This window comes from Sylvia atricapilla, chromosome 5 (genome assembly GCF_009819655.1).
Source record: "Sylvia atricapilla isolate bSylAtr1 chromosome 5, bSylAtr1.pri, whole genome shotgun sequence".
In the NCBI taxonomy this organism is placed as follows: domain Eukaryota; kingdom Metazoa; phylum Chordata; class Aves; order Passeriformes; family Sylviidae; genus Sylvia; species Sylvia atricapilla.
The window spans coordinates 22,483,479-22,508,314 of record NC_089144.1 but is presented as its reverse complement, the minus strand read 5'-3'; the positions used below and the strand labels follow the sequence as shown (position 1 = coordinate 22,508,314).

Below are 24,836 nucleotides of genomic sequence, written 5' to 3'. Positions count from 1 at the left end.
CACTGCCCCTCCCTGCCGCTGGCTCCCCATCCCGGCAGGGCGGTGCGTCCCTCCCGGTGGCCCCGGCTCGAAAGCGAAAGTGAAACCTCTCGTGCCACGCCGGGACAAGCGACAGCGGCAGGGAAGAGCCACGGAGCTCCCGCTGGAGGAAAGAACCCGCTGGAGCCCGGAGCTGCTCCCGGGCCGCTCCCATGGCAGCCCGGCTGCTGCTGCCGCTGCTTTGCGCTACCGCCGCTCTCCTGCTGCTCCGCGCCGCCGCCGACACCGGTAAGCGGGGCTGCCCCGGGCTCCCCGGCTCGCCGCCGGCTTGTCCGAGCTCTCCCCGGAGCGCCCACACCCTCCCCGAGATCTCTACTCCTTTCCTGGGGTGCTCACACCCTTTTCGGGGTCCCTGCACCTTTCCCGGGGTGCCCACTCCGTCCCGAAGGTGCTCGCTCAGCTTCCCGCGATGCCAGCGGTGCTCCGCTTCCCGCTCCGCTCCCTGGCGAGCCAACTCCGCTTCCTGGCTTACCCACGCCACTCTCGAGTCCCCTCTCGTGGTGCCCACGCTCTCCCTGGGGTGCCCACTCCGTCCCGAAGGTGCTGGCTCCTGTTTCCCGGGATGCCGGTGCTACTCCCCGCGATAGCCGCTCTGCTCCCTGACAAGCCAGCTCCGTTCCCAGGTGAGCCTGCTCCACTTCCGGAGGGAATCACGCCACTCCCTGGGCTTTCCAAGCTCCCACTGAGGTGCCCACACTGTCCCTGCGGTGCCCGTTTGCTCCTGTCCCGAAGATGCTCGCTCCCCTTCCCGGGATGCCAGCGCTAATGCCAAAAACTGCCCGCGCCACTCCCTGGGATGCCTGCTCTGCTTCTTGCGGAGTCCGCTCAGCTTCCTGGAGAACTCACGCTACTCCCTGGAGTACCTGAGCCCCCACTTGGGGTGCCCACGCTATCCCCGGAGTGCCCACGCTGTCCCTGGGGTGCCCATGCCATCCCTAAGGTGTTTGCTCCGGTCCCGAAGGTGCTCGCTCCGCTTCCCGAGATGCCCGTGCTCATCCCCGGGATGCCTGCTCTGCTCCCTGCCGTACCCACGCTATTGCCTGGGGGAGCCAAACTCCCACTCAGGGGGCCCACGCTGCTCCCGGGGGTGCTCACACCGTCCCTGGGGTGCCCATGCCATCCCTAAAGTGTTTGCTCCCGTCCCGAAGATGCTTTCTCTGCTTCCTTGGATGCTTGTTCTGCTCCCTGGGATGCCCACGCTGCTCTCTGAGGTACCCAAGCCCCCGACTTGAGGTGCCCAGGCTGCTGTCCCAGGGTGCCCATGCCATCTCAGGGTGTCCATGCCATTTTTGGGGTGCCCATGCCATCCCTGGGATGTCTATGCCATTCCTGTGGTGTCCATTCTGCTTCCCTGGGTTCCCAAACCTCTCCCTGGGTGCCTCATAACCCCCCCAGAGTGCCCAGGCTGCAGCCCTGTGTTCCCTGGGTGCTCACCTCGCGCCTGGCATTCCCACACTGCCTCCTCACAGTGTCCAGGGAAGGTTGGGGGTGATTTTTAGGATCTGTGTAATGGAGCCATGGGAGCTGCAACACTGGGGGATTTCAGCCTGGGTGCTCCCTGTGGGTTTTCCATGGCACTGAGAGTCATCATGGCTGCTGAGGCTGGAAAGTCACATCATTGTCCTGCCTCTCCAGAAGTCCAAAATCCTGCAATCACCGAATCATGACAGCTGAAAAACACTTCAAGGTCACTGAGTGTAACAATTAACCCAGCACTACTGAGGCCACCATTGCCCATTTCCCCATATCCACAGAGTTCTGAAATCCCTCCAGGGCTGGGGACTCCACCCCTGCCCTGCGCATTTACACTGCCTGACAACCTTTCCAGGAAGGAATTTTCCCTAAAATCCACCCTGAGGCTCCCCTGGCCCAGCCTGAGGCCGTTCCCTCTCCTCCTGTCCCTGTTCCCTGGCAGCACAGCCCGACCCCCCGGCTGTCCCCTCCTGGCAGGGACTTGTGCAGAGCCACAAGGTCCCCCCTGGTCCCCCTTTTCTCCAGGCTCAGCCCCTTCCCAGCTCACTCAGCTTTTCCTGCTTCTCCAAACCCTTCCCAGCTCTGTTGCTCTTGGAACTTTCAGAAAAATTTCATTACAGCTCACATATTAGAACTATACTTTGTTTCATTTCCCCATGAAGTGCTGGAAGCAGCAAGACCACTAGGGAGTACTTAATTTACTGAAAATTCAGGATTCTGCGAAATAAACCTGGAAGGAATCGCAGAGCTTTGGGACAGCTTCAATGCCCGCTCATCTCCAAGCTCCTGTGTGCTCCTGAAGCCCTGGAAAATTAATTTGTCCCTATTTATAAATGGATGATGGGAATGGTGAGGAATGTTAAATGTCCTGAGTGACAAAAATAAGCCAGAAGAGCTCCTTGTGCTGGGAAAACACGAGCCTTGAGCCTCAGGAATGAGCTAAAAATAGCCCTCCCTGAAGTCATTCCCCACTGACCACCCAGCCCAGACCTCCAGGCAGCAGTGGTGCCACCAGGATCATTGTTTGGGGCAAAAAATGTGGGTTTAGGGGGTGTTAGAGAAAATCAATAATATTTATTGCTTTTAGTTAACTTGATGGATAATTTAGGATGTGCTGCTGCATCCCATGATGTTCCCATTGGGTATTCCATCCTCTCCTGCTTTTCATCCCTGGCACATCTGGTCACTTGGAAAGATTTTTGAGTTAAAACGTGGAAATTTTATTTCTTTCTGTGATTTTTGGCATTTCTCATGGATTTTTCTTGCATCCAGATTAATGAAATTCCTCTTTTCTCCACTTTATTTTGGCTCATAGCTTTTAAAATTTGAGCAGGAACCCCCCCCACCTCTCTGGGCATTTTCTTGATAATTTTTTAAAGGAGAACAGCCAAGTTTTTCCTGGTGTGGATTCTTCAGTGTGGTTGTGCATCCTTGGGAAGTTGTATTTGGATGTGGGATGACATCACACGGTAGCATCTTCATGCCTGGGATCATCCTGGCTTTGTTCCATGCTCTTCTATTCCATGTCCTCCCAACGTGCCAGGATGAGCTCATCCTCCAAAACTGGCATCGTTGGTGGAGAAAGACAAGAAAAAAGTGAAGGAAAAATTCCATGGAAATGCAAAATCCAGGGATATTGGGCACGTTTCAACCTGGATATTTAATCCCAGCAGGATGCAGGGAATCCAGATGGAAATCAGGCAGCTGCAGGGGTTTTCCTGGGATAGCCAGCACCACAGCTCCTTTGGGAGGTTGGCCAAGGATGGGAGGAGTCCTTGAGCACCTGGGATGATCCAACCATGGGAAATTCCAAATGGGATAAAAGCCTGAATCCTGCATCTCCAGCTGATTCCTCCCTTTCCCCCCCTTTTTTTGGGATGTGTTTTGTCTCATCAAACAAGCTGAAAACCATGGATGGTGTAAAACACTGGATGGTGATCCTGGAGAGTGGTGCTGCTGGGATCTTGTTTGAACAACTCTCGCATTTTTGGGAAGAGGAGCTTCCAACCAACTGGAAAAAAGAAACAAACCCTCTTTGGAGGGATTGAGATGAGGAGAGCAGGTTTAAAAGCTGGAAGGCATAAACAGAGCTTGCAGATCCCTGTTTTTCCTGGACATTTTGGTGTTTCCAGCTGTGCTCCCTTTGCAGGAGCAGCTGGAACTGGCACCAGGAGAGTTTTTCATTCACTAAAGGCAGTTTCAGGTCTAGGGAGCTCTGAGGCTGTTGTGAAACATCCCTGGGTGGGTGTTTCCTCTAACCTCAGTTCCAAAAGCTGCCGATTCCAGGAATTTCACCCACTGTCCTGAGAGGAGAGAAGAGCAGCTGTGCTCAGCACATGTGTGGTCCCCATGTCCCTCCTGTCCTCTGGCCACACTGGCCAGGATCACACCCAGATCCATCCAGGCACTGACACAGAGCAGATTCCCCCTGGGATGTTCTGGGGAGGCACCACAAATTGGGCAGAGCAGGGGTTTTTGAGGATGGAGATTTTCATTTCTGGATGTTTTGGGTGCTGCAGGAGGAGCACGTTGTGTTTCTGTTCCCACTGCTGCAGTGCCACTGTCCCCTTCCCATCCTGCTCCCATTCCCATTGGTCCCATTCCCATCCTGCTCCCATCCCTGCTGCCATCACACTTCTGTCCCTGGCACCAGCACATTCCCATCCCTGTCTGTTCCTGTCCTCAGTGCCATGGTGTTCCCATTCCCACTGTTCTTCCATCCCCATTCCATAATGATCCCAGCCCAACTGTGTGTTCCTCCTGCCTGGAAACGGCTCCATCCCAGCTGGACATTGTCCCATCCATGCCAGGCATCAATTCATCCACCCAGCCTGGCCAATGCATTGTTCCATCCTATCCCTGCTTCCCAGATATCCATCATTCCATCCTGGCCATGCATCCCATCCCAGATATTCATTGCTCCATCCTATCCCTGCTTCCCATCCCAGATATCCATCGCTCCCTCCTGCTCATCCATCCATCCTGGCCATCCATTGCTCCATCCCAGCTGTATTTTGTGTTACTCCCATTGTTCATCTTTCCATCTCTCCCTGCTGGCTCCCACTGGGATATGGGAGCTTCCAGCAGCCAGGATCATGGATAAGCCATTCCCACACCACCACAGGGATCCAGGTGCTGGCACAGTTTTGGAGCAGCCAGGAAATTTTGCCCCTTGCACCAGAAAAGATTGGAAATGTCACCACCCTGGTAAAGAACCAAGCTCATCCTGAGGCCCAAGGGGAAGCGGGAGCTCATTTGGGGAAAAGCAAAGCCACAACTCAAAATCCATCGTTGTCCCACTCCCTGGGATTCTTGGATTTCAGCTGCCACCTTCCAGAGGGGAAAAAAACCTGGGAAATGGCTGGAGGACTCACCAGCACCTGGAATTTTTCATGTCCAGCTGCGAAATGAGCGGAGAAGGATGGGGGGCAGCAAACGCAGCTGGAATTCAGCAGCTGGAGGCAGATGTAGCTGGGGCTGATGGCCTGGGACACTTCAAGGAGATGGAATTCCATAAACACTCCTTGCTGGCTGGAGGAGCTGCTCCAAGTGACCACAAACATGCCGGAAGTGGAGTTTGCCCTTTCTCCAGCCTCTGGAGGGGCTGCTACAAGTGATCTCAAAAATGCTGGGAATATTTCCCCTTTCCCCATTCCCTATGTTGGGCACAGGGTCCCTTTATTTTTGCAGGATGGATGAATCCTTGTATCCACCCCTAGGTGGGATTTTATAGAATCATGGGAAGGTTTGGGTTGGAATCTAGGGATTGCCTCATTCCATGTCCTGCCATGGACACCTTCCATGATCCCAGGTTGCTCCAAACCTTATCCAACCTTGGACACTTCACAGTGAGAGGTTGTCAGATCTCCCTGTTGTGATTCCATCAGGTTTTTTTCCCATCCCAATCCCAGGGATGAGGAGTGGGGAATTCCCCAGCACAGCCAAAGGTTGTCAGATCTCCCTGTTGCGATTCCACCTTCTGTAGCCCTGGTTCATGCCTGACGTTTTGGTCTCAGAAATCCCTTTCCCAGGGAACTTTCTGTAAACAAGGGACATGTTTTGGTAACTGCAAGAATGCTTACATGTTTCCTCCTAGGAGGGGCTTCTCTTGATGTCCCTCTGGTCTGACCAATGTAATGGAAGAGGTTTGTCTTCTTGTCACCAATCGAATTGGTCTGTGTAGAATACTATAAAAGGAGGAAACGCTTCCCGGAAATATTCATCTTTTCAGCCTTCTGAAGTCAGAGTCTTTGTGTCATTGTGGCGTATGGTTGTGGCAATCTCCTTTTCCCCATCCCATTCCCGTTCCAGCCCGATGCAGCCTCCCCAAGGCTGTGGCCAACGCTCACATCGACGCCGGCAATCGCACGGAGCTGAATTCCCGCCTGCGCTACTCCTGCAACGCCGGATACAAACGGAAAGCCGGGACCTCCAGCCTCATCCAGTGCATCCTCTGGAACGGCTCCCAGCCCCGCTGGACCCACCCCACACTCCAGTGCATCCGTGAGTCCTCACTGGGAATTTGGGAGCAGCTGGGAAACCTCCGGAACAGGAGGACGGGAGGAAATGTGAGCGTCACCCAAGTTGTGTTTCTTCCAAACAAATCAGGAATGAGGAGGAAAATTACAGAGAGGAATTGAATCCCTGGAATTCCTAATGGATCATGGGTGATGTCCATGTCCCAAAGTTTAGGGCCTCACATCCTTCAGTGCTCCCAGAGCTAGGGGAGGAAGTTAAAACCTGGGAGAGGAATTTATTATTGAGGATGGAACACTGGGAATGAGGAATTTATAAACCTCTAAGAAACTTTGCATAAAGCCGAGGTACCCAATCTGGGAAAAAACGGCTGAAAAGATGGATTAATTAGGATAATTTTTAAAGGGACAAGTTATTAATCAATAATAGAATGGTAATTAATAACTTGAAGCCAATGAACATTCTTTTTTTTTTTTTTTTCTGCTAAAATGTAAAAATTGTTAAAATTTGACAACAAACGTCCAGAATTTGCAGAATTTCCCCCAGACCTCAATATTGGATAAAACAATTTTGACTCTCTAACTTACCAAACCATTTGGAGAGTTCATTTCCCAGCTGATGGTGTCTCCCTGTTGTGTTTTCCCACAGGAGATCCGGCTCTTTCCTGGGAAACCTCTGGCTCGGAGAGCACAACCCAGAGGGGTGAGGAACAGGATTGAGATTGGGATCGGAGCTGCCATGGCCATGGAATGGGATGGGGTTTGGAGCTCCCAGGGTGTGGAAACCACAACATTCCCGTGGTGGGATCAAATTCACCCCATTTGGTGAAATCCCAGAGCTCTGTAGCTGTGGGATGAGGGCACAGAACTAACGGCGCCACCTTTTTATTTGGGGAATTTAAACATCAAATTCAAATGTTTCCCATTGTTTTCCCAGCAGGAACCACTGGTGCTAGCCCAAATTCCAGCCCCTCTCCACCTTCCAGACAGTCACCTGTGCCACCAGCACCCGATGGGCTGTCACCAGATGGATCCAGGCCACCTGAGATGATTCCAACACTGGACACATCCACACTGGCAGAGGGGACAACCTCGCTGCCCATCCCACCCACGGATTTTGCTGCAGGTTGGGCCAGTTCCCAAGGGAATACAAACCTCCCATGGGGCTTGGTTCATCCACAAAGGCTCTTTTGCTTTTCCAATGGAATTTTTCCTTCTCTCCAACCTCCTCTTTAGTGAGGCTCCTCCCAGCATCCACCCTTTTCCTACCTTTGCAGCTCAAAATTTCCTTTTCTCTGCTCTTTTCCAGTTTCCATCCAGTCCGTGGCCTCTTCTGTCGGTAAGCTGGGAAAAAATTATTTGGCAAACAGGCATTTCTTTTCTTTTTTTAATCTTAATATCCTTTTTGGGAGCTGTGGCAGCTTTATTCTATGGCCAATGGGAATGCCACTGAGAGGGGGGAAGGACAGCACCCAAAATTCTTCCTGGAAAAAAGAATTCCCATTCCCTCCCTCTAGGGGTGGGGAGGGCACCTTGTGATGGTGCCTGGAGTGGTTTTGGCTCCTTCTAGAGCTCTTTTGGTGGAATTCATCAGCCACGGCTTGGGAGATGCTACTCACTCCATGTGTCCATCCCACAGGAATCCTGCTGCTGCTGGCCACTGGAATTGCAGCTGTTTGCTGCTGGAGGAGGAGGAAGTAAGTGCCAAAGCATGGAATGAGTTTTCCAAGGTTTCTGTGCTTTCCCAAGAAAAGCTTTGGAATGCTATAGATGCTCCTCTTCCCACCACAGGCGGGCCAGGCGAGGCTACACCGTGACAGAGACAGGAATTCCCATGGGAACTCATCCTTGTGGGAATGAGGAGGTGGCACTTCCTGTCATTGTCCCCACGGGCTGAGCAGCCACCCTGGGGACACTGGGCACACCCACCATCCCGAGGGAATGCCAGAGGATGGAATTCTGGATGCTTCCCTGAGGGGTGGCGGAGCACACGGAGCAGCCAGGGATGTGTGGCTGAACATAAGACAATTGCCATGGATGATCCCAAAGGTGGGTGAGTGTCCTGCACTAGGAGCTGGAATTTGGGAGAACTTGAAGGAATTGGCCCTGGGGATGCTGGTGGTGGGCAGGGAGAGGCTTGGGATGTTGGGATCGGGTTTGGGATGAAGCTGAGCTGCCCTGCTCCAGGTAATTCCCATTCCCTGTCCAGGAGCATGGATAGAGTTGGATTAGCTGGCTACCTGTCCCATCTCCCTTTGGACGTCCCATCCCTTTCCTGCCTTTGTTCCAAATCCCAGAAAATGGATGGAGAGGGACGCAACCAAGCAAACATTTCCCCACATCCTCATCCTTTTCCTGCCTTTGTCCCCAAATCCCAGAAAACGGATGGAGAGCCAACCAAGCTTTCCCTCATACATCTTCATCCTTTTCCTGTCTTTGTCCCAAATCCCAGAAAATGGACAGAGAGCCAACCAACCAAACATTTCCCTACCTCCTCATCCCTTTCCTGCCTTTGTCCCCAAATCCCAGAAAATGGATGGAGAGGGACCTGGCCAAGCAATTCCCCACATCCTCATCCCTTTTCTGCTCTCTTGCAGCCACGCAGCCAGAGCCAAAGGTGTTGGGACCATCCCAGGCTCACACTCAGGGATCAGCTCAAGGATCCTCTGGAATCACTTCCAGCCCCAGTCCCAGCTCTGGATCCAGATCCCCAGCGGCGCATGGGGAATCCAAGCTGGAACAGACACCATCAAGGACCCAAAACCACAATTTAGGGAATATTTTCCTTTGTGTGTTTTTCCTTTATCCATCAGCAGTTTTTATCCACTTGTTCCCTTATCCAGGTTTTATCCACTCGTTTCCTTACACTCTGGAAAAGGCAACTCTCTATTTTTCTTTATAAATAAATATATTTTATATAGAAAATAATCATATTTTCAGAGCAGTGGATTTTTGAACTGGATGTCTCAGTTGGGATGGTGGGAAGGACTGGATTGGGATTAATCCATCCTCCACAGCACCAAGGACATTCCCAATGGACACCACAGAAATGAAGAGTTCATTCCCATCCTTCAGAAGCGATGGCACAGTGACAGTTCTCAAAAAGTTTGGGAAGCAGTAAGGATCCAACAGCTGAAATTCCATGTTTTTCCTGGCTGCTCTTGTCCTGTTTGTGCCTTTGATGTGTGGCAGGAAAGGCACTGGGCACATCCTTGTTCCCAAGGAACTGGGATGCTCAGGGAGCAGGAAGGGAGCACTGGATGATCCAATGGTCACTCCAGGCTTTGTGCTTCCATCCATATCCAAGAGTTGGATGGAATTTCTGCCCTTCCATCCAGGAGTTTGATGGAATTCCTGTCCTTCCATCCACATCCAAGAGTTCGGGGGAATTCCTGCCCTTCCATCCACATCCAAGTCTGTCTGGTGAAATTCCTGTCCTTCCATCCACATCCAAGAGTTTGATGGAATTCCTGCCCATGCTGGGAATGCATTCCTGGAGCTGGAGAATTTGACAGGAGAGGGAAGGAAGCAGCTCCATGGACAGAAAACCCCCACAGGATGCAGGAGCTTCCTGCAGCAGGGACAGCTTCAGGCTGTGTCCAAGGGCACATCCCTAAAATCACTTTCAGTTTTGGTTTCCCATGGCACAGAATGGGAATTGTGGCAGGCAGCACAGAGAACCAGCTGAGCCTTCCTGGGAGGGCCAGGAAATAAAGGATATTTAAGGGCAGGGAAGAGACACAGAGGAATTGTTAAGGCGCCTTTTTTTTTTTTTTTTTCCTAGAAATTTAATTTTAGGATTGGAAATCCCTCTGTAGTTTATCCCTGAGTTTGGCTGAAATCAAACCAAAGGAATTTTTCTGTTGCTGCCTCATTTCTTCCCTCCTGGTTGGCTGCAAGGAGAAGGGAAAGAACCTGGGGAAACCCCTCAGGCTGCAAGGACAGAAAATGAATTTACTGGAATTGATTTAGGATTTCCTCCCATGGCTGGACAGGAACAGTCCATTTCCAATAAATAAACTTTCTTTGGACACCTTCCAGCATTGTATTTCTTCCTTTTCCAGTGATTCAGAGGGATTTCCAGGAACAGGAAATCCAGGATGGGATATTTGGGAAGTTTGGATACTGGTGACAGGAGGAAAAGGGGGAATGCTCCAAAATTAACCCTGTTCTGTCTGATCCCATTCCTAAAGTGCAGATTCCTCTGGATATCCCATTCCCAGCTCCTGGAGGATGGGGCAGGTCTGGAGGAAAGGCACCACACCATCCCCAGAGGGCCTGGAAATTCCTCTGGAGCTGGGAACATCCTGCTCCAACATCCACCTGGAATTTGGGGCTAAGCTGGAATCCTGCTCCAACATCCACCTGATTTTGGAGCTGGGCTGAAATTCTGCTCCATCCACCTGGAATTTAGAGCTGGGCTGAAATCTTGCTCCAACATCCACCTGGAATTTGGAGTTGGGTCGAAATCCTGCTCCAACATCTGCCTGGAATTTGGAGCTGGGCTGAAATCCTGCTCCATCCACCTGATTTTGGGGCTGGGTTGAAATCCTGCTCCAATCTGCCTGATTTGGGAGCTGGGATGTGCCAAGAGGATTTGTCCCACATCCAGGATGTCTCTGGGAAGCTGGAGGGCTTTGTTAGAGCTGGATTTGTTCTATCTACATCTTTGGGAAGGAGGTGAGTGGAGTCAAGGGGCCAAAGAACTTCCAGGTGCAGGCCTGGCAAAGGAATCCCCCAGGATCCCGGCTGCCATCACTCTGTGGGAGGAAAAGAGGAGATTTCAGGAAAGAGGAAGCTGCACAAACACAACCTCTGCTTCCCAGCTTTTCCCAGCTCTGCCACAATCCAGGGAAGGGAGCCATGATGTGCCCACAGCAAGGAAATCCCACCCAGAATCACGGGAGGGTTGGAAAAGATCTTCAAGGACATCGAATCCAACTACTCCAAGGCCACACATGCCCCCAAGTGTCACATCCACAGGATGTGAAATCCCTCCAGGAATGCGAATTCCACCCCACCCCTGCCTTGAGCAGCTCATTCCCATGCTTGGAAACCCTTTCCATGAAGGAATTTCTTCCACATATCCAGCCTAATGTCCCTCTTGTCCTGTCCCTTGTCCTGGACATGGAGCTCCATGATTGACCTGGTGTTCCCTGCAGGGCTCAGCCTTCCCAGCACCCTCCGGACAAGGATCCAGGTGGGATCAACCCCAAACCTGGCCCCAAAAGTTGGGATTATCACTGGTGTGCTGTGCCAATCCCACATGGATATTCCACGGACTCCAAGAGTCACGTGTGGGATCTGACACAATCAAACCCCAAACTTGGATCTATCTGAGGCCTCTGATGGGATGTTCAGGATGGAGTGGATCTGCTCCTGGAATTCCCCTTGGAATTCACCCCTGGTTGTGAGCACAAGGAAATGGATGGGGAGCTGAGATCCCTGCCCAGAACAGGACTGGAATGGCTGGGGAAGGCTCCCAAATCCCAAACCCCAAACCCCAAGGAAGTGACGTACATGAGTCAACGGGAGCTTCTTCACCAGCAGTCCGGAGGTGCATTCCAGGGATTTTGCACATCCTGACACACAACAAGTGATGGTAGCTCCATCCTTGTCCTTCCCAGCCTCACTCAGCAGCTCCACCCTGAGGAAACGCTCCTGGGAAATGTGGGAAAAAAGGGAATAGCGCCCCTCAGAGGGAGCTGAGGGAAGCTGAAGGTTGTTCCATAGATTTTTTTAACCCCTAAGGAAGCAACCTGGAACATGATGGGATTTAAAGAAGGAACGAAATCCCTAATTCCTGGTGATGAAAAAGCAGAAGACAATGGTGGGAAGGATACAAAGGGAAAAAGGGGGAAAAGGGGAAGGGGAAAAAGGGGAAGGGAAAGGGGTGAAGAAGAGAGGAGAGGAAAGAAGGAGGAGAAGCCTGCAGGCAGGAAAAAGGGACCCTCCACACTTCCATGGAGACAAAAACCCAGGATCTGTGAAAAACAACATCCAAATGCAAGAACTATGGAAAAACCCCAGTGCAGTCCTGTGTCTTCTTACTGCAATCTCTGATGGAGCAGCAAACTGCAGGAATAAAAGCAATTCCTGCTGTCCTGGTGAGTGTCAGCACAAGGAACAGTCCAAGGCATCAATCCTAGGATTAGGCTGGATCTCAGGATAATCCTTTGGTGCCTTAAATCACCCCACAGCAGGACTGGGAAAAAAACCCAAGCCAGAACCTTGGGAAGGTTTCACTTACTCCAGCCAGAGCTAAAAGGTTTTCCAGAGATTTGGACATCAGCAGGCACTTCTTGGCTCTTGTCACAGCCACGTAGAGCAGGTTCCACTCATCCTCAGGAGTCCTGTCTAGGAGCGAGCAGAGACAACCCAGGGATTTAGGGAACAGGGATGAACAGCTCTGGGATCCTTCAACCAGCTTGGATGAGGCTTGGAGCACCCTGGGATAGTGGGAAGTGTCCATGGAACTGGATGGGCTTTAAGGCCCATTCCAAGCCAAAGCATTCCAAGGATTCCAGTTCTGGAAGGATAGCAGGGGTTTCCTCTGGGAAAGCAGGAATTCACAAGAATTTGCAGCGATTTGAAGGAAATTTGCAGGAATTTGCACCCCCCTGTGTTTGCTGGGCAGCTCCTGCCTCATCCCACATCCCTCCCCGCAGGCAAAGGCAGGACTCTGCATGCCCAGACAAGCCTCTTCCAAATTCCTGTTTTCCTGTTTGGAGCCCTGTTGGAACTCTGGGTACTGAGAATTCCAGACTTTCTGTGCTGACAGGCGCTGACCCCCAAGCAAACCCTGCATTGACCTGAGGCCATGGAAAAGGCTCCCAGAATTAACTAACAGCACTGGGATCGTGGGTGTGGAGTTTGGATAGAAGTGTGTGATAGCACAGGGTGGGAAACTCAGAGTTTGAGGGTTTGGAATACAGTAATATAGATATAAAGCAACATGGAGGATTTAGGGCGTGGGTTAAATTCTTCTTTTTCACCTTCTTCTCCATGGCTCTGGGAGGTGTTTTGTAACTGGGTAGAAAAATCCACATTTCGGGCCACGGATGGTTGGTTATTGGGTTAAAAGTAAAAATAATTCAGGTGTCATTTCTTAATTGGACAGTTTGTGGTCAAAAGGCCTTGTAAGAGTTAGAGACCGAGCCGTTTTTCACCTTGTTAGCCAGAACTCACAGCTGTGAGACTGTAACATGGATAAGAATTAATAAACATCTGAGTCTGAACACAAAATACATCTCTAGTGCAATTAATTCCAACTCTAAGAGAAAAAGAAAATAAAAAGAAAATAAAAAGATGGAGGATTTAGTGTGTAGCCTAGCCCTTCTTTTTCACCTTCTTCATGGGTTTGGGAATGGGAGAATTCTCAGGTTTGGAAATGGTGAGCAGAAGAATGAGGAGAAAGTTGTTTTAATAGGAAAAATCACTAAGAGGACTGTAAAAAATAGGTACAAAAAAAAAAAAAGGTACTTGGCCTTTCATTTTCCTTCTCTGTTTGGACACAAGATGATGGAATCAGGGAGTTGTTCAGGGACATGGAATCCAACTACTCCCAGCACTGCCAAGACCACCCATGTCCCCAAGTGCCACATCCACATGGATTTGAAATCCCTCCAGGGATGGGAACTCCACCACTCATTCCAATGCTTTACAACCTTTTCCGTGGAGGAATTTTCCCAAAAATCCACCCGGAGCCTCCCCTGGCCCCAATGAGTATTTCCAGTAGTATCTGCAGTTAGTGTGAGTTATTCTCCAGGCTGTGTTACATACAATCACAATACACTTGTCACACCTTTATCACCTCTGTAGTAAATCCCTGCTGCTGCTGTCTTGTGTGCAGCTGTTACACACCAAATTTTCAGTGGCCTTTTTGGTAATAATGGAGTCAGAATTGGTGAAATTTTGCTGTAGCCAAAACTTTCAAAGACAAACTCAAATTTTACTTTTGCCAAATTCAACTGATAATAATTTGCAGTTCTGTTTTCATCCGATATAAATTGTGTTGATAAAGTTAAGCACAGTTAAGCTTTGCCATGTTCAGTTCTGAATGATTTTATGTTTTACTACTTTTTATTTCAGCCTGAGGCCGTTCCCTCTCCTCCTGTCCCTGTTCCCTGGGATTAGATCCCAAATCCCCCCCAGCTGTCCCCTCCTGGCAGGGACTTGTGCAGAGCCACAAGGTCCCCCCTGGTCCCCCTTTTCTCCAGGCTCAGCCCCTTTCCCAGCTCCCTCAGCTTTTCCTGCTTCTCCAGAGCCTTGCCAGCTCCATTCCCAAGCCCTAAACTGGGAACTTTTCCAGCATTCCAGGGAATGTGCAGGTAGAGGATGGAATCTGGGAAGGTGGAAAAGGGGCTGGGATTGCTGCCCTGCCCTGCCTGCTGAGGAGCTGTAGAGACCGGGATTCCTTGGTTGTAGTTCCAATGAAGTTTCCTCTCTTCCCCATTCCTGGAAGGAAAATTTCCTGCATCTGCACTGATTTATCCCCCACAAGCCCAACCCCAAGACAAATCCTTGATCACTACAAGTGCTTTGCTCAGATCCCTGTAATTCAGAGAGGAATTCTGGGGGGTGGAATTGGGTTTGGAGCAAGGTGGATCCAGCCTCTGGAATCATGGAACGGTTTGGACTGGGAGGAACCTTAAAATCATCCAGTTCCACCCCCCTGGGCATGGAATTGCACTAAAGGAGACTTGCAGACAGCCAGAAGGAACTTCCAGGCTGGATGCAGGAATTTATTCCAGCTCCTGTGCATCACAAAACTGGGAATTCTTGTCTTAAGTGGCTCCTGGCACAGGAATGGACTGGAAATCCACGTTTCAGCTGCTCAAATTCCATGGACAATCATCCAGTCCCACCCCAGTGAGCATGGAATTCCACTAAAGGGGCCCCTTTCCCACCTCCCTCAGCTTTTCCTGCTTCTCCAAGCCCTTTTCCCAGCACCATTCCCAGTCTCCTGCCCCCTCACCACGTTTTTCTTTCCCATTTTTTGAGGTCTCCACGGAGCTGCTCCCTCACCCAGCTCAATGTTCATCCTCCTGAGGAAAGCCTCACTGACAGAAGGGATTTGCACAAAGTCATCAGCCACCCAAACGGTGTCGAATTCCAGGCCCTTGGCTTGGTGCACAGTCCCAATGAGAAAATCTGAGGAAAAAAAACAAGGAAAAAGGAGCAGTCTTGGCAGCATAAATGGAATTTTTTTTGTCTCATGTTGCTCTGCAGCCATTAAATCTCCCAGATTTAAAGCGGGAGCAAAATTCTGTGGAGAATCCAGATGGATGAAGGGAATTTTGTACCAGGGGAGATTCCTAGTTGGCATCCTGAGCTCCAGTGACATTCCCAAACAGGAATGCTCAGAATTTGAGGAGTTTTCTCTCTCCAAATTCCAGCTGGAATCCCAAATGGGCAGGGGATCCATGATTCCCCTATCCCAGGCTGCTCCCAGCCCCGGTGTCCAGCCTGGCCTTGGACATTCCAGGGATCCAGGGGCAGCCACAGCTGCTCTGGCAATTCCAGCCCAGGCAGGAATTCCCAATTCCCAAGATCCCATCCAGCCCTGCCCTGTGGCAGTGGGAAGCCATTCCCTGTGTCCTGTCCCTGCAGGCCTTGTCCCCAGTCCCTCTCCAGGAGCCCCTTCAGGCCCTGGAATGTGCTGGAAGCTCTCCCTGGATCCTTCCCTGGTCCAGGAGAACATTCCTGGTTCCAGAGTAGATTCCAACCCCAAAACCCTCCCATCCCACCTCCTTTCTCCTTAAAAAACCACCTCAATCTTTTCTCCAGGATGAGGTGATGATCAAACAATCCCAATTTTCTCCTGGGATTTGGAGATTCACCTGCCAGTGATTCCTGGGCCACGTGCAACTCCTTGATCCTCTTCACCAGCCCCGGGATCCTCTCCCTGTATTTGTCCACGATGTGAATTTTCACCTCCAGGTCTTTGTCATCCACTCGCTCCGCGTATTCCTTGAGTGCCAAAAATCCCCCATTTTCTTCCCATTTTTTGATGAAGGAATCCTCAATCACCAGGTTTGCTGAGTGGGAGGAGGAATTGGTTTACTATCTTTTCATTTTATGAGTTTCAATCGTATCTTTTGATTTTTAATTCAAGGTTTAATTGAAGTTCCCCCCCAGTCCTGTGTTAATCTTTCCAAGCTGCCAAAAGGGAATTTTTGCTGGGAGTTCACCAAGTAAAAAAAATCAGGAATAAATTCCATTTCATGGATTGTTTGTGGAGAATTGGTGAAGGTTTTGTTTACTCCATAAAAAAAGTCCATATGGTGCTGCTGGATTTTAAAGGAATGGTTTTTATCCTGAATTTTATTCCACGTTTTAATGGAAATCCCGACTTTTTAACCTCAGTTTTAAAGGAAATGCTGAATTTTGTCCTGAATTTTTATCTTGAATTTTATTCCATATTTTAAAGGAAATCCTGAATTTTACTCTGTAACTTAAGGAAAATCCTGAATTCTGTCCTAAATTTTGTCCTGAATTTTATCCTGATTTTTTTTACTGTTTAAAGGAAATTTTGATTTTTTTTAATCTTGAATTTTATTCCACATTTTAAAGGACATCCTGAATTTTAATCTGAATTTTATCCTGAATTTTATTCCATAGTTTAAAGAAAATCCTGAATTTCATCCTGAATTATATTCCATATTTTAAAGGAAATCCTGAATTTTTAATCTTGAATTTTATCATGATTTTTTTTCAATGTTTAAAGGAAATCCTGAATTTTACTCCATATTTTAAAGGAAACTCTTAATTTTATCCTGATTTTTATCCTGAATTTTAAAAGAAATCCTGCATTTTATTCCACATTTTAAAGGAAATCCTGAATTTATCTTGAATTTTATTCCATATATTAAAACAAATCCCGAATTTTATTCTGAATTTTATGCCATAGTTTAAAGGAAATCCTGAATCTTATCCTGAATTTTATCCCATATTTTAAAGGAAAATTTTAAAAAGGAGCTTTATACCCAAAACAATCCAGGGAAATCTGAAGATAAATTAAAAAATATCTAAAATTTGAAAATAAAAAGGGGGAAAATTATCCCAAATTCTGGGATTTCTGGAATTAAGCAGCCAAAACAGCCCAGCCTGTGATAAAATCATTAAAAAATTTGGTTTCAATCAAAAAATTAATTAGGAAATATAAAATTAACCATCAAAACCTAAAAAAAATCCTGGAAAAAAGAAGGATAAAGGGAACACTCACAGTTTTTCCTGACGTCTTCAGGTTGGCTGAGTTTCCAAATGTCATAAATTCTGCTCAGGCCAAATCTCTCCAATCCCTAAAGTAAAGAAAAATGTATTATTTAATAAGAAAATAAAAATAAAATAAAGAAAATTTAAATAAATAAAATAAGTAAAATGAAAATAAAATAAAGAAAATTTAAATAAATTAAAATACAGCTAAAAACTAAATTTAAATAAAATACATTAGAATAAAAATACAATAAAAGAAATAAAAATTTAAAAATAAAATAAAAAGCAATAAAAGAAATAAAAAATTAAATAAATTAAAATTAAATTAAATACAACTAAACATAAACAATAAAATAAATTTAAATGAAAAAATAAAAGAAATAAAAATTAAATAAAATTAAACCACAATTCAATAAGATAAAACCAAACCAAACCAAACCAAACTAAAATAAAATAAAATGAAATTTTAATTTATTAATTGTATTTATAAATCAAATTTCTTTCAAACTGCAGAAGATTTTTCAGTCCTGAGCACGTCAACCCCTCCTTGAATTGGAATTTGGGTGGAAAAAGGATGGAAAAATTGAAATATCAGCCTAAAAATTCCAAACTTCCAACCAATTTTATTGCCTCTTAAGAGAATATGGAAAATATTGGCTCTTTCCCTGTTTTTCCACCCAGCCCGCAATTCCAGCTGATTTTTATTCCCATAATGCAGGGAAACTGTGCTCTAAATCCTTGTAATTATTAATTCCAGCTGTCCATCCCTCTTTCCCTGCCCCATCCCTCATAAAAATGAGATTTAAAAGCCTAAAAATGGGGCTAATTATCCCAAAAATGGGATGAGATCTGCAAGGGTTGGAGAGAAACAGCTCCAAATAACATCCCTGCCCATAAAAAATTCCTGCTTTTTCCTGGAATATTTATTTGTAACCTTGGAATTATTTATTCCAGCTGTCCATCCATTTCCCCCTGCCCTATTCCTGACAAAAATGGGACAAATAATCCCAAATTATGGGACAAATTATCCTAAAAAATGGATTAAAGCCTGGCGAAAAACAGTTTCAAATAATGTCCCACAAAAATCCTGCTTTTTTCCTGGAATATTTAATTAAAACTTTGGAATTATTTATTCCAGCTGTCCATCCCTCTTTCCCTGCCCCATTTCTCATAAAAATGGGATAAATTATCCCAGAAATGGGATGAGGCCTAGTCAGGTTGGAGAATAACAATTTCAAATAACATACCACAAAAAGTTCCTACATTTTCCTGAAAATTATTGTTTTTTTCCTGGAAGATTTAATTAAAACTCTGGAATTATTGATTCCAGCTGTCCATCCCTCTTTCCCTGCCCCATCCCTCATAAAAATGAGATTTAAAAGCCTAAAAATGGGGCTAATTATCCCAAAAATGGAATGAGATCTGCAAGGGTTGGAGAGAAACAGCTCCAAATAACATCCCTGCCCATAAAAAATTCCTGCTTTTTCCTGAAATATTTAATTAAAACTTCAGGAATTATTTATCCCAGCTGTCCATCCATCTTCCCCTGCCTCATTCCTGACAAAAATGGGACAAATTATCCTAAAAAATGGATTAAGACCTAGTCAGGTTGGAGAATAACAGCGCTCAATAACATCCCATAAAAAAAATCCTACTTTTTCCTGAGAAATCCTGGTTTTTCCTGGAATATTCATTGAAATCCTAGGAATTATTTATTCCAGCTGTCCATCCCTCTTTCCCAGCTTCATCCCTCATAAAAATGGGACAAACGATCCCAAATTATGGGACAAATTGTCCTAAAAATGGATTGAGGTCCGCACGGCTTGGAGAACGACGACATCCCTGGGCACAAAAAATTCCTGTTTTTTCCTAGAATATCCACGGAAATCCTTGGAATATCCCAGGGAAGCCAGACTGGCCGCTGCCCCTCACCCCAATGACGTGGATTTTGGCCGGGGGGTTTCTCCCAGAGAATTTCACGGCGTCCTCAAAGACGTTACAGTTGCTGCGGGACAGCAGCGCCACGGGCCCCGCCCGGCCTCCCCGCACGTCTCCTGCAGGAGAAAGTCAGCTCATTTCTTTTATGTCTTTATTTCCTCTTCTTTTTATTCGTTTTGCTTTACTTTATTTACTTACTGTGACTAAAAATCTATTGTTTGTGGCTAACATTTACTAACAATTAATGTAAAACCTTGGAATTATTAATTCCAGCTGTTCATTCCTCTTTCTTTGCCCCATCCCTCATGTCTCCCGCAGGAAAAAATAATTTTATTTATTTTTTTTTCTTTATTTCTTTTAAATTTTATTGATTTTGCTTTACTTTATTTACTTACTGTGATTAAAAATCTATTGTTTATGACTAACATTTACTATCAATTTATGTAAAACCTTGGAATTATTAATTCCAGCTGTTCATTCCTCTTTCTTTGCCCCATCCCTCATGTCTCCTGCAGGAAAAAATAATTTTATTTATTTTTATTTCTTTATTTCTTTTAATTTTTATTGATTTTGCTTTACTTTATTTACTTACTGTGATTAAAAATCTATCGTTTCTGACTAACATTTACTATCAATTTATGTAAAACCTTGGAATTATTAATTCCAGCTGTTCATTCCTCTTTCTTTGCCCCATCCCTCATGTCTCCTGAAGGAAAAATTAATTTTATTTATTTTTATTTCTTTATTTCTGTTAATTTTTATTCATTTGGCTTTACTTTATTTACTCACTGTGCTTAAAAATCTATTGTTTGTGGCTATGTTTTACTAACAATTTATGTAAAACCTTGGAATTATTAATTCCAGCTGTTCATTCCTCTTTCTTTGCCCCATCCCTCATGTCTCCTGCAGGAAAAAATAATTTTATTTATTTCTTTTAATTTTTATTTGTTTTGCTTTACTTTATTCACTCACTGTGTTTAAGAATCTATCGTTGGTGACTAATTTTACTATCAATTTATGTAAAACCTTGGAATTATTAATTCCAGCTGTTCATTCCTCTTTCTTTGCCCCATCCCTCATGTCTCCTGCGGGAAAAATTAATTTTATTTATTTTTATTTCTTTATTTCTTTTTATTTTGCTTTGCTTTATTTACTTACTATGTTCAAAAATCTATCATTTGTAACTAATATTTACTATCAGTTTATGTAAAACTTGGGAATTATTAATTCTTTGTCCCATCCCTCACGTCTCCTGCAGGAGAAATTAATTTTATTTCTTTTATTTCTTTTTATTTGATTTATTTTGCTTTACTTACTATGTTTAAAAATCTATCATTTGTGACTAATATTTACTATCAACTTTATATATAAGCTTACCATTCCTCCTCCTTTGCCCCATCCCTCACATCCCCTGCAGGGGAAATGGATTTTATTTATTTTTCTTTTCTTTATTTCTTTTTATTTGATTTAATTTGCTTCACTTTATTTACATACTTTGTTTAAAAATCTGTCATGTGTGACTAATATTTACGATTAATTTATGTGAAACTTTGGAATTATTAATTCCAGCTGTCCATTTCTCTTTCCTTGCCCCATCCCTGATAAAAATGGGAAAAAAGAAGCCTCGAAATGGGGCTTCAAATGAATTTAATTCTTAAATTAATGAAGGATTATTCCTTTATTTACTTACTGTTTAAAAATCTATTATTTGTGACTAATATTTACTACGAAGTTCATAATACAATAATACAAAAACCTAATAGAATATTATAATACAATACAATAATACCGTAATATAATATAATATAATATAATATAATATAATATAATAATTATTTTATTTTAATGTTATACTATTATTATTTAACATTAAATTAATGGCAAGAATAATTTAATTTAATTTAAATTTAATTTAATTTAAATTTAATTTTTCAAATCATTTTTAAAAATTAAATTAAATCATTTAATCCAATGAATCAATGGACCCTGATTTCTAACCCAAACCTCTGGGATTATTTGGGAATCTCTCTGGAATTCCCAATCCCAGCTCACCCTTTTGGTTTCCTCCCAGCAGGGTTTTCTGGCGGATCCTTTTCCCCACCTCCAGAATGGTGGATCCCACATAGGCGATCTCGGGCCCGAAGCGGAAACTCTGCAGGGAAAAACCACAGGGAATTGTTGGGATCCACCAAAGGATTGCTCCTTAGGGATTTATGGGATTCCCAGCAAACTTCTGGAGGATTTTTTTTTTCCCCATGGAAAAAAGCATCAGAATGTCTCCAAAATATTCCTGCAAATTCCTGGTTATTCTTAAAAATTTCTGTAGAATTTTTCTCTTGGAAGAAGCATCAAAATCCCTCCAAAACATTCCTAGACATCTCAGTTGTTCTTAAATCCAAATTAAGTGATTCCCAACAACCTTCTGGACAAATTTTCTCTTGGAAAATCCCCCAAATATTCCCAGAAATCCTGGCCATGGGCAGGGACACCTCCCATTATCCCAAGAGGCTCCAAGCCCCAATGTCCCATCTGGCCTTGGACACTTCCAGGGATCCAGGGGTAGAAATTTATGGACTGAAGGACTTCACTTGGAATCTCAGGAAACCATGAAGGTCTCCCTTCCCTTTCCCTCTCTTTTCTCTCCCCATTTTCCATCAAAATCCCTTGGGATGGGTTCTGAGTGTCCCAAATCCCAGAATCCCAGGAGCAGTTTGGGTGGGAAGGGACCGTAAAGCTCATTCCAGGGACAATTCCACGATCCCAGGGTGCTCCAGTCCTTCCTTGGACATTCTAGGGAGCCAGGGATTCTCTGGGAATTCCAGCCCAGGCAGGAATTCCCAATTCCCAAGATCCCATCCAGCCCTGCCCTGTGGCAGTGGGAAGCCATTCCCTGTGTCCTGTCCCTCCAGGCCTTGTCCCCAGTCCCTCTGCAGCTCTCCTGGAGCCCTTTCAGGCGCTGGAATGTGCTGGAAGCTCTCCCTGGATCCCTCCCTTCTCCAGGGGAACATTCCCAGCTTTCCAGCAGCTCCAAGTCCTCCTGCTGTTGGATCCCACAGCTAGATCCAGCATTCCAGATGTAATCCCTTCAAACAAAGAGAATCTCCCTGCAAAAACACTTCTCTCCTAGCTCCCACTTTTTCATCCACAGGGATGGGATCACTCCACCAAAACCCCACAACTGCTGGATTCCTCAGCAATCCAGAGAAAAGCAAACCCTCCACGGTGCCAGATTTTCCCTGGATTTTGGGATTTATTTATGGAACATGCTGCCCTCACCTGGGTCAGGTAGTACAGGTGGGTGTGAGGCACCATGTAGAGGGTGTTGATGGCCCCTCGGAAGGTGTAGATCTGCTGGTGAGGGTCTCCCACCAGGATTTTCCCACATTTCTGGGACTGCACAATATCCACAATGGCTGAGGGGAAAAAAAATTGGATCATGAGGGAAAAATCTGCTCCAAACCCAAGAATCTCAGTTTGGACCATGAGGGAAAAACGTGCTGGAAACCCAAAGGAAAGTTCAGTTTGGATCATGAGGGAAGAACCTGCTGGAAACCCTGTTGTGGTGGTTTAGCATGAATGTGAAAGGGTGTTTTTCCTAAGAAAGTTCTAGCATGGATTGACAGCTTGGCTGAGGAATAAGAGTATTGCAGGCGCCTCTGGAGACTCAGTCTTAAATCACAAGTCCCCGGTGGCTCAGCCTTTTCCTTTTCTGGCTGGCAAGGAGCTAACATCACCTCATAAGACAGATGTTTGGGCTGGGCTCCCTGGGCCAGGCCCAGCCAGGCCTTGGGGGTGGCCCTGCCTGGGGGACAGTGGCCGGGGCCAGCAGCATTCCCTCTGTCCCCCGGCAGTGTCCCCTGTGTCCCCAGCTCCTCCGATGGGGAGAGGAGGAGGAGGATTGCAGATTGGCAGGGCTGGCCCTGCACCAGGACCACGGCGGCCATGCCCTTGGCTTGGCTGCCAGAGCCTCTCGTCAGGAGGAGGAGAGACTTTTGAGAACTTTTCTCCAGAGCTCCAAGGAGCTGATCCAAGTTTGAGTGGCTTTAGATCTGACCAAGGTGGAGGAGGTTTCGTCCATCAGCGTTCCTGAGCAGCTCCCTCTCCCCCTTCCTCCCCCCCCCATCACCTGCAGCCTTGAAGTTCCAGGAGTCTGCTGGAGAGGAGAAAAAAAAACCTCTTGGGGCATTATTCCTTTTCTCTCCTCCATGGAAGACACAGTGATTTGAAATGTAGAGACAGCATTGAGACAAAGTCAGTGAAAGAACTGAGAAAGACTATTGGAAGATGGGATGGAGGAAGTGGACATTTCTGACCGGACTTCCCTGTATATGAATTATGGGGAAATGGACTGTTTTTGTAATATCCTAATGCTGCTTGAGGGAATGCAAGTTCTAGCCAAAAGATTGTGTGTATTGATACACATGGGTTTTAATTGAGAATTTTGAATAGAATATGTCCCTGGCTCCTGGGAAAGAACAAGGAGATCTCTATTTCTTTTGAGACAGAGGGGAATTTAGAGATAGAAGAGAATCCTTGTTTTGTACTAGAAAAGCATTCTTACAACAATAGCCCGAAGATGTGGAGGCCCATAAGCAGCTTGGGAAACTGTTTTATGGGTGGGACTGCACAGAATCTGCAAAAATTCCAGGCGGTTGCAGATCTGTGCCCTGGAAAGCCACCAGACCTTTTTCTTGTGGTGTGTTCTCCACAACCCTAGAGAGGCTCCTCTCCCAAGGTGATGTAGGATCATGTTTAAATGGTGGCAACTGACTGAAAATCATAGTTTTCTCTCAGTGTTGAGTGGAAAAGTGAACAGTTTGAGATGAGGGGGAGAAGGTCTTTGAATGTCTCATTTTTTTTTTTCCTCTCTTTTTCTTTAGGGTACGTTCATAAAATCTATCTGTTTTTACTTTTAAGTTGTGCCTGTTTCGCCTTTTTCTCCCAAAATCCTATCTCTCAGTTGGTAAATGAAATTTGGCTAATGTGAAACCACAACACCAGTGAGAGCTCAGTTTGGATCATGAGGAAGAACTTGCTCCAAACCCAAGGGAAAGCTGTGAGAGAATCCAAAAAGCTTTGAGAGAATAAAAAAAAAGGAATTCTGGGCTTGTCCAATATAACCCAGAAAAAACATTTTCCATCTGTTTAGTGAGGGGAAAAAAACCTGCTCCAAACCCAGTGAAAGCTCAGTTTGGATCATGAGGGAAGAATCTGCTGGAAAGTGAAAGGAAAGCTCAGTTTGGATCATGGAGGAAGACGTTGCTCCAAACCCAGTGAAAACTTGATTGAAAAAGTTAAACCTGAGGGGAAAATTTGTTTATATTCCAAGTATTTTCGTTAAGATACTTCCACCACAATCCCAAGCATATGGAAATCCTCTCTGGAAGTGGGACTGGAGCCCCAGCTCCTGGAATAACTCACCTGGAGTGCAATCCTGGGCTTCATCCACAAAAATGGCATCGTATCCTGAGAGCTGGGGCTTGCTGAGCTGCCAAAGTTTCAAATATCCTGAGGGAAAAAAATCAGGAATTTCAGGGAATTTCAGGGAGAGGGGAATTCCTTCAGCATAAACCACCAGGATCTTTAAAACAAATACTTCTTTTTTGTTTGTTTGTTGGGTTTGTTTTGATTTGTTTTGTTTTGGTTGTTGCTGTTTCATAACATTTCTGGCCTCACTTCCTGCTTGGAATTTCC

At 46.1% G+C, this 24,836-nt stretch overlaps 2 protein-coding genes across 2 annotated transcripts in view; one reads left to right on the top strand and one right to left on the bottom strand.

Moving 5' to 3' along the window:
* Positions 1–114: 114 nt before the first annotated feature.
* Positions 115–8,915, top strand: IL15RA (interleukin 15 receptor subunit alpha). Its single transcript, XM_066318891.1, has 8 exons — positions 115–267; positions 5,824–6,015; positions 6,637–6,690; positions 6,925–7,113; positions 7,297–7,326; positions 7,627–7,684; positions 7,779–8,036; positions 8,585–8,915. Exons 1-7 carry the CDS (start codon positions 192–194, stop codon positions 7,882–7,884), a joined length of 705 nt encoding a protein of 234 aa, XP_066174988.1. The 5' UTR covers positions 115–191; the 3' UTR covers positions 7,885–8,036; positions 8,585–8,915.
* FBH1 (F-box DNA helicase 1) overlaps positions 8,875–24,836 on the bottom strand; it is a 29,198-nt gene continuing 13,236 nt past the window's right edge. The window contains exons 11-20 of the mRNA XM_066318887.1: positions 24,564–24,650; positions 22,419–22,555; positions 21,195–21,294; positions 19,137–19,258; positions 17,215–17,290; positions 15,830–16,027; positions 15,015–15,140; positions 12,238–12,344; positions 11,508–11,648; positions 8,875–10,747 (exon numbers count right to left, since the gene is read on the bottom strand). Coding sequence (XP_066174984.1) covers positions 10,649–10,747; positions 11,508–11,648; positions 12,238–12,344; positions 15,015–15,140; positions 15,830–16,027; positions 17,215–17,290; positions 19,137–19,258; positions 21,195–21,294; positions 22,419–22,555; positions 24,564–24,650 — 1,193 coding nt within the window. The 3' untranslated portion in view covers positions 8,875–10,648. The remainder of the gene's footprint in view (positions 10,748–11,507; positions 11,649–12,237; positions 12,345–15,014; positions 15,141–15,829; positions 16,028–17,214; positions 17,291–19,136; positions 19,259–21,194; positions 21,295–22,418; positions 22,556–24,563; positions 24,651–24,836) is intronic.

What these genes read in the sequence shown, in the direction of transcription:
- IL15RA (XM_066318891.1), top strand. Translation starts at nt 192, where the DNA reads ATGGCAGCCCGGCTGCTGCTGCCGCTGCTTTGCGCTACCGCCGCTCTC. An exon ending in CCCCACACTCCAGTGCATCC is followed by an intron (nt 6,016 to 6,636) that starts GTGAGTCCTCAC and finishes GTTTTCCCACAG; the next exon opens with GAGATCCGGCTCTTTCCTGG. An exon ending in TGCTGCTGGAGGAGGAGGAA is followed by an intron (nt 7,685 to 7,778) that starts GTAAGTGCCAAA and finishes TTCCCACCACAG; the next exon opens with GCGGGCCAGGCGAGGCTACA.